At 34.9% G+C, this 13454-nt stretch overlaps 1 protein-coding gene across 1 annotated transcript in view; it reads left to right on the top strand.

The window, feature by feature from the left end:
* PXDN (peroxidasin) overlaps window positions 1-13454 on the top strand; it is a gene marked incomplete at both ends in the record, with an annotated part of 75398 nt that overhangs the window by 41474 nt on the left and 20470 nt on the right. Inside the window, 9 exons of the mRNA XM_079550556.1 lie at window positions 1115-1232; window positions 3302-3471; window positions 3860-4132; window positions 5397-5513; window positions 6640-6798; window positions 8296-8408; window positions 8728-8884; window positions 11226-11334; window positions 11765-11922. Of these exons, the coding sequence (XP_079406682.1) occupies window positions 1115-1232; window positions 3302-3471; window positions 3860-4132; window positions 5397-5513; window positions 6640-6798; window positions 8296-8408; window positions 8728-8884; window positions 11226-11334; window positions 11765-11922 (1374 nt within the window). The remainder of the gene's footprint in view (window positions 1-1114; window positions 1233-3301; window positions 3472-3859; window positions 4133-5396; window positions 5514-6639; window positions 6799-8295; window positions 8409-8727; window positions 8885-11225; window positions 11335-11764; window positions 11923-13454) is intronic.

The following is a 13454-nucleotide window of genomic DNA, read 5'->3' as shown; positions in this document are numbered from 1 at the left end:
TCTTCAGTTCCCTTCAGTAATACTGACAGCTTTGAGTTAGCTGTGCCAATTTCCAGAAATCCCTCTGTGTTCCTTCACTGTTTTTTGTCTGCTTCTGGCAGTATTGGTCATTTTTACCCTTATACTACATTTACTGAAAGAAGTATATTCACATTTGAAAATTGGTGTACAGAAATTTAATGTGATTATTCAGAAGGATATTACTTTTCATTTGATGTTTCAGATGTGATTGTCAGCCTACGTCTTTTAATGTTGTTGGTGTCATATGTTTCCTTTTTCATGGGGGAGAGTAAATAAAGGGAACAAACATTGTCGTTCCTGATTTCTAAGAATTTGTTGTTAAAACTTCTGTTAACTGTGTTGTGTTAGGTTAGGGTTTTCCTTTACTCTTCTGTATGTATAGGTTGTACACAGGCAGTGAAACCCTCTGTCACTACAGGATTACTGCACACCCAGGGCTTAGCTCCCTTTTTGAAACTGAAATGAAGGTTTCTTGCCAGGTGATGAGCATTAGCCTGTGAAGATATAATTAAATTGCCCTTTTGTTTGTATGTTGGGTACAATTCTGATGGGAAGAATTATGACTGTTGGTGTCTGCAAGGTTCTTGAATAATATAGCAAAAGGGGATTTAATGTGAGAATAATTCATATGGCATCATCCCAGCTTTCTGCACATCTAAGAAGCCAGAAGAGGGAAAATGCAGGAAACAAGCTGGACAAATTATTCTGTAAGAGGTAGGCTTAGGTACTGATACTTATCTAAAGGAAGTTATTTTAAATGGCACTTGTGCTTGCTGCTTTAAAGTTTGTTCTTCATAAACAAATTGAGCCTTTGTTCAAATAAATAGAACAGCTACTTTAGAGCCTGACACAAATTTGCACAATCCATTTCCAGTCTGATTAAAGTTCCTATGAAACAATGGAGGTCAGAAAGGCAGCGGTCACTTTTAGATAGGTAAAAATGAGTTTAATCCTGATTAAGCTCATAAATGTTTAATCTTTTTTTCTTTCTTTCACATTTGTGAAAAATATTTTTTGATAAATTTTTTTTTTACCATTCTTTAGTAGTTTTGAAACAAGTAAGGGATCCTTATGCATTTCATTTTTGATACAGAGAGGCCAAGAATTACATCAGAGCCTCAGGATGTGGATGTTACCTCAGGGAATACAGTGTACTTCACTTGCAGAGCTGAAGGCAATCCTAAACCAGAAATTATTTGGCTTCGAAACAAGTAAGTTCAAAAAAGGAAGAGAGAAACTTGATGCTAGTATGTTTGTGTGTGTACATTGCTGGGTGCATGACCAAACACATTACTTCTAACATTTGGAATAGTGACAGCAGAAACATATTCTAATAAAAAGTAGCATATAGATCAATAATGGCCTGGATCTGTTTTATTAGTAATTCCAAACTCTTAAGAGCTGATAATTTTAGAAAGTGATTATAATGAGTAAACTTTTCAACTGTAGTTATATAGTTGCTCTCAACTGTAAAACTTTAAATCACTTGAAAGTAAGTAGCAGACAATCCAACAGGATCACGTTGCATGTGCAGTTGGTAAGCTTAGCTAGTGTTTGAATGTGCAGCTTAGATGTGTTTACATTGTGTTTTGAGGCTGAATGATCGTTGCTTTTACACAGGTTTTTAGAAGGGATGGTCTTTGAATACCAGCTCCAAAGCAGGAAGATTTTCTCTGAGGTGTAGCTTCATCCCAGAAGAGGGAAGATTCCCCAGGCCAATAGATGGAGGGTGGGCACATGTGTACATCACAGGATTGTAGGTTAATTCTTGTGGAAGGGAGCCTCTGCAGGTCTCTAGTGCAGACTTCTGCTCCAGGCAAGATCAGCTGTGGGAACATCTCAAGTTGCTAAGGGCTTTATTTGATTGGATCTTAAAATCCTCCAAGGGTGGACGTAGCCCAAACTCTCTGGGCAACCTGCTTGAATGTTTCTTCTTGCAGCTTGAGAACATAGGGTCTATAAAAGCATGTGCATCTCCTGAGGGCCCCTGGGCTGACCTATCTGCCCAAGCTCTGCCCAGGTGATGTCTTGTTTTATCAGAGCCAGGCATACCAGTGCAGAACCAGCCACATGGCAACATTCACACCTACGTGAATTTACAGTGCACAGGTGATTTGTGAGTTATTAATTCCCTTAAGCAAATGGAGAACTTAATCTGGAAAACAGATTCCTCCACAGTTCATCTTAATAAGTGAACCATTTTAGTTTGTTAGTTTCTGATAAAATGGAATGAGGTGGAGTTGTAGTTCTGCAACAGTCTGCTCCAGATGAAACAAGGGTACAGCGTTTATGGAGTATGTAAAGAGCAGAGCATTAAACTTGGATGGTATAATTATTTCGTTAAAATTTTCTTTGGCTCATGAACTTATTATAATAAACAAAGAAAACATGTATTTGGAATACACATATGAAAGAGTTTTAAGAAGAAATTTGAGCTTGGGGTGTGGGATTATTGACTCTGGCTTGTTTCCTGGCTGCAAGAATGAGAGCAAAGCTTTCTGAAAGGTAGTTGAATATGGCAAGATTACAGTCAAAAGGCGTTAACCTGTTGAGTGGCTGTTGAATGTTGTATAGATCAGCAGTTGGTCTTGGTTTTGTACACAAGAAATGAGCTCTTCATCCTTCCTCTGTGCTTTCTTCATTGCGTAGCGAGGGATGGAGTGAGAGACAGTTCCTTCAATGCAATATTCTTACTGTACTAAGATCATATCAAGAAACGTTGCAGCCATGACAGCCTGATGTGCTGATCTTGACTTACATTTCAAGCCAGTGCAAATTGCAGTCAAGTTTGTAAGTGCTCCTTGAGCAATCCAGAGTCAGGCTGGCACCAAGATGGTCTTATATAACTAGTCCTCTTCATAGTAGAACATATTTTGATTATTAAATTTACCTAGTATACTTCCAGAAGAAACATTTGAAATTGTTTTGCCACTTAGAAAAGCCTGTATCCTCAAAAGAGAATTAGACAAGTTATGGTTTTTTGTCCCCCCCTTTTTTTTTTTTTTCCCACATAAGCTTTTACTCATAAAAATATTTTGGCTTTTCATTTTGAAGATGTGTGCTTGCAGAAAAAAAAAAAAAAAAAAAAAAAAAAGGATTATTTTTAGATTTTCCTCTGCTTTTTCTCTTCAGGAGAAAACTAAAAGTTCTATTTTATTTAATGCAGTAAAAAACTTAAATTTTTTCCAAGTTATTTTGGTTAATATAGTTTTTTATTATTTGGCAGTTTTCTGTGCTTCTGATTTAAAGGTTTAACTCCAGCAGATTCTTTTCTTCACAGTAATGAGCTCATTATGAAAGAAGATTCTCGTCTAAACTTGCTAGATGATGGCACATTAATGATTCAAAATACTCAAGAAACTGACCAGGGCATTTACCAGTGCATGGCAAAAAACGTAGCTGGAGAAGTGAAAACTCAGGAAGTTACTCTCAGATATTTTGGATCACCAGGTAAACCTTTAAACATAACTATTTGATTATAGGACTGCTAAAAACAAGATCGTAAGGTTGCTAAAAATAGGATTTTTAAAAATAAGAATTTCTTGCTTCTTGTATATTTTTGACATGCAGAATTCTTTTGCTCGGGTGAAGTACCAAATTAATGTGCAGAACTGCATGGTTGGTAATTGTTACAAGGGGATTTAAAGAAAAACAAAAAACAAACACAAACAAAAAGTTTAGGATTAAAGCATGCAGTGTTTGCACCAAGTTTAGTAGTACTTTGGAACAGAGACATCAAAAAAAAAAAAAAAAAAAAATTCCACAAACTATTGTAATATTTGGCCAAATCAATTCTCTCAGTTGGAATTCATATTTAGGCATTGTTGTTTTCTCACAGCCAGGCCAAGTTTTGTGATTCACCCGCAGAATACAGAGGTTTTAGTTGGAGAAAGTGTCACTTTGGAGTGCAGTGCAACTGGGCACCCTCAGCCACAAATTACATGGACCAAAGGTGACAGAACACCTTTACCCAGTGACCCTCGCATCACGATAACTCCATCAGGAGGACTTTACATACAAAATGTCAAGCAGGAAGACAGTGGCGAGTATACCTGTTTTGCAACTAACAGCGTAGGTAACATCCATGCGACTGCGTACATCATAGTCCAAGGTGAGTAAAATGAAACAAAGTGACATGCTGTAAAACATATTATGAAGAGTATATAACAGCAAATTGTATGGTTTTCTTTGTTTTTTTCTTTCTTCTTTTTTTTCTTTTTTTCTGAATGACCAGAACCAAGCTGAAACCATAAGGGTTTTTTTTCTTTCAATTACACTAGTCCACAGGAATGTTGCTCTTGTTTCACCAAGATTAAGACATTATACACTAAATCTCTGGCAGTGAAGTTTCATTGATTATTCACAGAAGTTAGCATTTGTGTTTTGAAATGTTTACAGTTTAGTTGGTTACAGTTTGTTTTGTTGGTTTTTCTTTTTGTGTGTGTTTTTGAGTGTCTAGCTCATGGAGGACCAAATTTTTTTTCTACGACAATTAACAATCCTAGAGATCAGTATTTATGCCTGGAGCACTAGAAAAAGAGTTTCAAATCTAGTTCCATATCAATTCCTTCTGTGACCCCTGAGTGAATGTGGGTACATTCTGCTGGTGTTTGTGGAAACAACTACTCTTCCAGCTGAGGCATTAGCAAAGCTTTTCTATCAAGAGCAGGATGTCAGAAAACTTTGTTCTGTACATACAAGTGGAGAATATATTTTTTCAAAAGTTTTGATGCTGAAATCTTTATTTGCAAAATGTTCTGATTAACAAATTAATTTCTGTCTTCGTGTTAAGACATGACAAACCATTCAGGTTGCACACGGTTGGTTAATGAGCTCAGTTTTTAAAGCTATGCAGAACCATCTGTCCACGTGGTTTGTTCATTTATCATTCACCAGTGGATAATTGTGTTTTGAGAGCTGAACAAATTCCTTCTCACACTGATAATGCCACGATATTATTGCAGAAACTGGCCTGCACTTCACTCTCTATTTTCCTTCTGAGTAAAGGCAAGCAAAAACAGCTAAGAAGACTTTAGACCACACTGCATTTTCTCCATAGTTTGTATGAGGAGTTTTTGAAAGACAGAAAAGGAGGGTAACCCAGGAACACTCTGATTCTTTAAACCTACCGTACATCTTTGGATCTGTGGCAGTAGCTCTCAGAGGCCTTCACTGATGCCAGGACACAGTGTGATGGGATGTTCCTGTTGCATAAGACATTGCCTTTAACTTTCATCCCTACATTGCTTATAATGTGAAATGGTCCCATTGGCAACACACTTCCCACCCTTATGAGCCTTTCATGTCACACAGAGAATTGTACATAATTGCAGAGAGTTATGCATTTTTCAGCTCTCATTTTTTCTCTTCTGTAGCTCTGCCTCAATTTACTGTCACCCCTCAAGACAAAACCGTGATTGAAGGGCAAACAGTTGATTTCCCTTGTGAAGCACAAGGCTATCCACAGCCTGTTATTGCTTGGACTAAAGGAGGTAAGTTTGTTCTGGTTGTACTTTTAATCTGCTAGAATAGAATTTGGAATCACTAATGAATTGAAGGGAAACGTGTGTATTTGTTCAGATTTGTTCAATCTCTGAAGGAAACAGAGTTCACATCTCCCTTCTTTAGCTAGAAAAAGCAACATATCCAGCAAAAGCTAGTTGCCCAAGAGTTCTTCAGTACAAAGGACTCAGTAAAATATATGCCTTTGTAACAGATTTCTGCAAAAATGTTTATGAAATGTGAGACAAAACACATGCAGCAATACTGCCAATTTACAACAGAAGAAATTAAGAAGTCTGTCACTGACTGGAGATCTAAAGTATGGTGGGATGCACTGTCTTCACAAACCAGACCAATCCAGGCTGCCATCAGTACAATTTTTGTCCACCACATTTCTGTCAGAGTAAGTGCAGTAAGTCCAGTACAGTGGGAAGAAATACTGTAGTGGATGTTGTAAGTAGAAGTAGATGTGCCAATTCTATGAAATGAAGTAGCTTTAGCAGGAAAAGCAACTTGTAAGGAACTTTGAATTATGATAGATAAAGCAGATTTCTAACACACTTGAACATTTTGATTCTGATAATGTTCCTGTTTCTCCCTCTGCCAAAGTTGTTCTAATCAATTGAGATGTCCAGAAAGGAAGAAGAGGGTACAGACACTGCTGTGCCTTTCATTTCCTTTGTGTTGTATTACATTATATTCCTTTTCCAGACCTGTGGGTGGTTATTGGTTCTCTAGATGTCCTAGGCAGATGAGATGAATTGTGACTGTCTTACATGTAACAATAGGAAATTATCATTAATACCAAAAGGCATTCTTCATTCTTTTCTTTGGTTAGGATGAAAAAAAAAAAAAAATTATGTTGCTTGGATGAAAGTACTTGTATCACAAAAAGTGACAGAGGAGAAATCAGAATTATGATTTTGTGTATTTATATATTTCTTGAATTTGTATTCTGTGATTTAAAGCTTTCAGAAGTTGTTTCTTTTTAAGAGACTTCTTTTTGTTTCCAGTGTTTTATCATATTTAAAATCTTCCAGATTTCCCTTTTACTGGAACAAAGAGACTTTGTTCTCTACTGTTATAAATAGCAAATGGTATTGCTCTGTATTTCAGGAGGCCAGTTGTCTGTTGACAGAAGACATTTAGTCCTATCTTCTGGTACCTTGAGGATTTCCAGAGTTGCCCTGCATGACCAAGGACAGTATGAATGCCAAGCTGTCAACATCATTGGATCTCAAAGGATTGTTGTATACCTGACTGTACAGCCAAGAGGTACGTTGTCCACATTAAAATATATTGTGTTTGTATTATTATTTTCTTTTTCTAAAATGAAGGCATAGTATGTCATACATGTGAATACGAAATAGGTTTATCTTACTTTAGAATTAAAAAAGTTTTTGAAGCAGATCTTAAATAACACTTGGGGTTTATCAGAACTTTTGCTGAATATTACGATGAATGTACGATGCTGGGTTTGAACTGTAAGGTATCTTACTAGGTCTTAAAAATGGAATGTGTGGGTCAGTGTGCCCAGATGGACTTTATTTAAAATCACCTGGAGAATACATAACCTTACAATTAAGCATGACGTTTTTTGATAAGAGCTTGTTAGAATGGGACTGTATCTTTTATTATTTAGAAAACTTGCTGTTCTGGTTGTTGCCCATAATTCACATTTCTCATCATTATTTCTGAGCACATCTATCCTTAGCTTGCAAGTAGTTTTTAATAAACAGCATATAGGGAGGCTTTATAGGATCTGAGAATAATGTTGTTCCTTTAGAACAATCTGTCTGTGAAAGAGGTTTATCTGATTTACCGATTTTTTGGTTTTTGTTTTTTTAATAAAAAGAATGGAGATTTATTTTGTAGATGACTGTATTCCTACGCTTGTGAAAGTATTTTGTTTTGAAAATGTTTACTCATTCCATGAGCAAGTTAGACTAAATTCTAAAATGCCTCTCTGCTGCTTACTAACAAAAATAATGAAAACATCATGTTAAATTACCAGAATGACCTTTACAATGAAGCACCACCCCTTATACCCAAAATATTAACATAGAAAAAATCCACCATTTTCGTCTGCCTTTCTTAGTAAGCTACTTCCACAATTTATTAGGATCATATTAATATTTATAATCAAAAGATAGTAGATACAATACTGAATGCTAAATCCTGAAATTGAAGCTCTCCATACATTAGTTGCAGTAATATTTTTAATTATGCAAAATAAGATAAAACCTTTTTTTTTTTCCAGGCTTCTAGCAAAGGGGCTTTTCAACTCAGGAATGTCTAGTCAGTGGTCACTATGGCTAATTTTGTATTAATGATCAAAGACTGTCAGAGTTGAGTGAGTTCTGGAAAGTACTTTTTCTGTAAAAGAAAATTCTCTGTTGTTGCTATTTAAAATTTAAAACTTTAAAAATTTTGACAGAAGTTGATGGCAAATTTCACATCATTCTGCTGATTTTGTTCTGAGCTGGTTATTCACAGGTGTTTTTTTTCAGAGCTATTAACTTAAGGATCTTAGTGTTTTTGGCAATTACTTACCTGTTTGGTAAGAAGCTACGTGTATGTAAAACATCAGCCTAAGGAGATATTAAGAACAAGGAATGATATCTTTAAGGCATAGATAGAAGCAATTAAAACTTGCATACAGAATAGATTGTAGATTAAGAAATGTTGGGTAACCAAAACAAACAGTGCTGATTTTTTTCAGATCATCATTTGTGCAAGTAACTTACCAATGTGTCTTTTTTGTTTTTCTAGTGACTCCTGTATTTGCCAGTGTTCCTAGTGACATGACAGTGGAAGTTGGCACAAATGTGCAGATCCCATGCAGTGCTCAAGGAGAGCCAGAGCCAGTAATTACATGGAATAAGGTAATAGAGCACCAGTAATATGGGCATTCAACAACCTATATATTTCAATAACAATTCTTGTGAATATCAGTTAGTATTCCCCCTTTCATTGACATAGCAATAAAAGCATTAAAGTAACAAAACTCACTGTAATGCTCAGTTGTTATAGACTGTTAAAGCTTCAGCCAAGATGTGTTTTGGTAATTTTTTGGTAGCCCAATGCTTTGAGGAAAAAGAAAATAAATAAATAAATAAATAAATAAATAAATAAATAAATAAATGAGGTTTGAAAACAAGGAGTGAATATGCCAGCATAACAAAACACTGTGCTTTGCTGCAGGATGGAGTTCAGGTAACTGAGAGTGGAAAATTTCATGTTAGTCCAGAGGGATATCTTACCATACGTGATGTTGGAACTGCTGATGAAGGTCGATATGAATGCGTTGCCCGGAATACCATAGGATACTCCTCTGTTAGTATGGTACTTAGCGTTAATGGTAAGGTTTATGAGTTGGTCAGTGGTATGAACTAGATAATTACTTTTATAATAATTATCTAATTTGTAAGATGCAAAAAGTTCATCAAATGCTGAATTTTTAATTTCTCTTGTGGACCTCTCATTTTTATTCCCATTTAACTCAGGCAGCCATCTGTACAGACATAATATAGAAATACGTCAGCCAAAATGTCTCTGGAACATAGGTTTGAAAACAAACAACATTCTGGGCTCTGGTTAATTATGCTTCTTTCCTCTTGAGTTATGATTTGGACCTGTTAAAATTTTCTGGTTGAATACACATTCTAATCTTTTGAGATAACTTAACAAGAACTCCTATGGCATTTTTCAAGAGGCACTTAAAGCTATTATTTGAAGAGGGGGCTGCAACCACTGTGAAATAATTCAGTAAAGTAGTAAAGTGGTAGTGCTCTTGAGAATGAAAAGGAGAAAACAGAAAAAAAGATGCAGAAAATATGATTTCATTCTAATTTTTGGGAAGTAATAATGGCAAATTACTGGATTAAGTTTAAGGCATGCTGGGAATAGATGATGTTTTTGTTGCTTAAAAATCAATTGATAGGCTTTAACAAGCAAATTGCCGTTTTTCTCTTCCTCTCAGAAAAGTAAGGCTTGAAAGGCTTGTATGGAGCTTTGACTTTTAATATCTATTGGCCTATAAAGCAAACTACTGTCAACAGAAAGATCAAACAAAAATAAAGTACTGTATAGTTAACATTTGACTAAGGTTTATGATTCAGCCTGCATGTGCTGTTAATCAAAATGATAGCTCTGCAGAACACATACCTAAGGTGAACACTGAGATTACTTCTATTGCAGGCAGCTTGGAGGAGAAAACCAGCTACTGTTTTCTTGTATCTATATTGGTGAAGTCCTAAGATGATTCAGGGTACACAAACACTCTCCAAAACAACTCAAACAAGGGTATTAAAAGCTGTAAATGATATTACATCATTATTATCAATAATAATATATCTCTATAGCTGCTACAGCAGTTGATAATTAGCATAGATCAAGGTTTATTCTAGGCATTGTGATCAGCCCATTTTTAGTGCATAGAGTATGTCAGTCACCCAAGGCAGCTGGCCTGAGGGCAGATCAAGGGGTTCCAGTAATACAGTAATACAGAGCCAGGTGCCTTTTATTTGACTATATTGATGGTTGAATTTGATTGCCCTTGTCCAGGCTCTGAAGCTCACGTAGACACAACCTAAGCTGCCAGTAATGAAGGAATAATGAAATATTGCCCAGAAAAGAGAAAAAAATGTCATTAAAAGCTTGTAAACAACAGTTTTTATATCCGCTGATTTTGTACATCTGCTGACTCTTATTCCAGTGTTTTTGCTTTGGACTTTTCCCCTACTTTTACCCTTCTTCCTGTGTGGCTTTCCCAATCTAAACATGCTGTGGAAATTGTTAGCTGTTACCCCTGGATCTAGTAGTTCTTGGGTTAGACTGAAAGGAAGGTTATTGGCCTTAGATGTTGTACAAACATTCAGTTGCAATTGAGCATGGCATGAAAAGGCCTGTGCTTTACTGTTCTGGTACTATGAAGAGTTGTAAAAGCCCTGAAGTATGTGATTTTTAACATAAATTACTTAGCTTAATAATACTAAAAGTGGAAACAAAGTAGTAATCAAAAGAAATAAAATGAATTACCAGGATGAATTCAGGAGTAAAGAGCTGTGTTAGTTTAGTGTAGCTGTAAAGGGAAAATACGCAAATCTGTATTTTTCCTTTTCAATTTTTTCCAATTTGATTTTATTTGTTTTCATGAAATCTCTATATTTATGTGATCTATGTGTTTTAAAAGGCAAAATTAATTCTATTAAGTAACATTCCTTTTAACCTCCTACATTCTTGCATTGAATTCAGCCATTTATTCAGTACTAATTGGATTCAAAGGGAAAACTTGATATTATTTAATTGGGTATAGATCATGTTCTTCATATCAACACTGGAAAGCTGGTAATACACTACAATCAAAAGGAACTTTTTGTTCATTTTTACTTACATTTGTAGGACTTGCTAATGAGCAGCTAAACCCCTTACACGTTTATCCTCACATTATTTTTAGAATTATAAGTAAGATGACTTTTAAATTCGTGTTAGCTATTATTTTAGCTTAATTTTTCTCTTCTGTAATATGTTTTGTTAGAACTCGAAAGCGGTTAAGAATTTTATATTCGGACAAACTAATGCTTAAAGAACAGGGGTTTACTTTGTACAACTGAAATGATGTCGTGTCTAGACTCTTTTATGGAAGTATCTTTTTGTGTGGGGTCATTTTTGCAATTACATGTGAATTCCTCTTTCTGTAGTCCCTAATGTCAGCCGAAATGGAGATCCTTTTGTACAAACATCAATTGTGGAAGCAATTGCAACTGTTGACAGAGCAATAAATTCAACGCGTACACATCTGTTTGACAGGTATCCCCTTCTTTTTGATGGATAAATCAAAATTAAAGTATATACTAGAAGAAATGGAACATTTAGTAAGCAAGAAGCCATCTTATTATTATTGTAATGAATGTTAACGTGGGATTATTTCTGGGAATAGTATTAGTTCAGCATGGAAGGATTCCTTCTATGAAATACTAAGTAGCAGAAATCAAATTTTTGTCTGTTGATCTCTCTATTCAATGCAGTAGTTTTTCTAGGGGCACAGTGTGTTATAATAGGCTAGCAACTCTTTATTTCCATATTCTTTTATTAAATATATATGTATTTGTTTTTGTTTGCCTTCCATTTTGAGATGAGTAATCAAGGTATGTTTTCATCATGTTGAAATTTTACTGTACATAGTGTTGTTTTACAACTCCTTTGTATACTTACCATTCTTTTTCAAATTATCTATTAGTCGTCCTCGTTCTCCAAATGATTTGCTAGCCTTATTTCGATACCCAAGGGATCCATACACTGTTGAGCAAGCAAGAGCTGGGGAAATATTTGAAAGAACATTACAGCTTATCCAAGATCATGTACAGGATGGTCTAATGGTTGACCTGAATGGAACAAGTCAGTATTCTTTCCTTATTTTTCTGTGATGGAGTGTATTTGCCTTCTTAAGTCATTAATGGTTCGAAGAGAGATTGCCAGAGTCTGGGTCCAATTGCAGAACCCTTATATCGACATCAGTGACTTCAAAAAACTTTACTAGAAATACATTTACCTATTCAGTCATTGGTTTGCACACTGCTACAATATGGTGAAACTCAATTTGATTTGATTGAGATCTCCTAGTAGAATGTTTCTACTTTTCCTCATGTAGACATATTAAAATTTCATTTTAATGAAATGGGTGTGAAATTCATGTTCAGATTCTTCTCCTAATCTTATTCGATATTCTGGAAGTGCCTAATGCATCATGTTTGCTAGCTGCTTATGTGCTAATTCATTAGGATCACTGTTTTATTGCGAAACAGATTTATCTGTTATGTATTGAAAAGGATCAGTAATTTATTACTATTTTTTTAAGTAGATTCATTTGGTGTCATCTTTCACAACAAAGGGGCTATAACAAGAAGAGTGTATATTCTTTACAAAACAAGGTTTCTACATGTACCACCATAGTATTCAAAGAATTATTTGCAACTCATTCTTTAAGTAATGTGTCAAACTAAGCTGTGTAACTCAGATCTCACATAGTGAGAAATACCTTTTTGCTGCTTTTTATAAACACCAAAAAAATTTGGTGTTTAATATTTCGACTTTTTAGATATTGAACTCCAAGTTCAAATTCATGAAGTCCAGTTGGAGCGCATACAACTACTGCGTGTAAATGTGTGTGGATAGGCTTGAGACGCAGGACTGAAGCATTTGGAAATAATGACAGAGTTTTAGGAGAGCTTTTGAGACTTCAGACATAGCCAAAAGCTACACTGAAAATCTAGAGGAAATATTTTTACTTATTATATTTCTTTTGATATTTATAATTGAGTATTTATTGTAACTTCCGAAAACTTTAACTCTGACTGACCCTGAACTATGCAAGTATTTATAAGACCAAAGACTGCAGGCTTTGTGTTATACTGTAAATGTGATAGTGAAAGAAGCTTGTTACTCATTATTAGAGCTGAATAAATAATTTGTGATAAAGTTAACCACAAAAACTTATATAAAATTATGTGTTTTATAAGAGCAACATGATTTAATTTGCTTCTCTGATTAGATGCATATGCAAACATATTAAATACAAAACTCATGCAGTGCAGTACAGCAGTAAGGATAGTTGAAAACTAATGTGTGAGAATACCTTAGCTGCTTTTCATTAGAATTTGTAATAGAAGAAATCAATCACTTAAACCTTTAAAAAAAATTAACATTAACACATGTAAATACAAGTTAATGAACACAAATTCAGGCAACTTTCTGAGATATTTCAAATTCTGTTCACAAGCAGAGCTTATTTTTCAGCCAAACAAAATCTATAAGAATCTAGCTTATAGGGAAACCTGAATGCTAGAACAAATCTGTTGTCATTTAAAAAGTCTAATGCTTAGATCTTAATACTCAAATTTGTCCATATTTGGTTTTATTTCCAAATACAG

Source organism: Tetrao urogallus (genome assembly GCF_951394365.1).
Source record: "Tetrao urogallus genome assembly, chromosome: 2".
Taxonomy (NCBI): domain Eukaryota; kingdom Metazoa; phylum Chordata; class Aves; order Galliformes; family Phasianidae; genus Tetrao; species Tetrao urogallus.
This window is presented reverse-complemented; position numbering and strand designations above follow the sequence as displayed.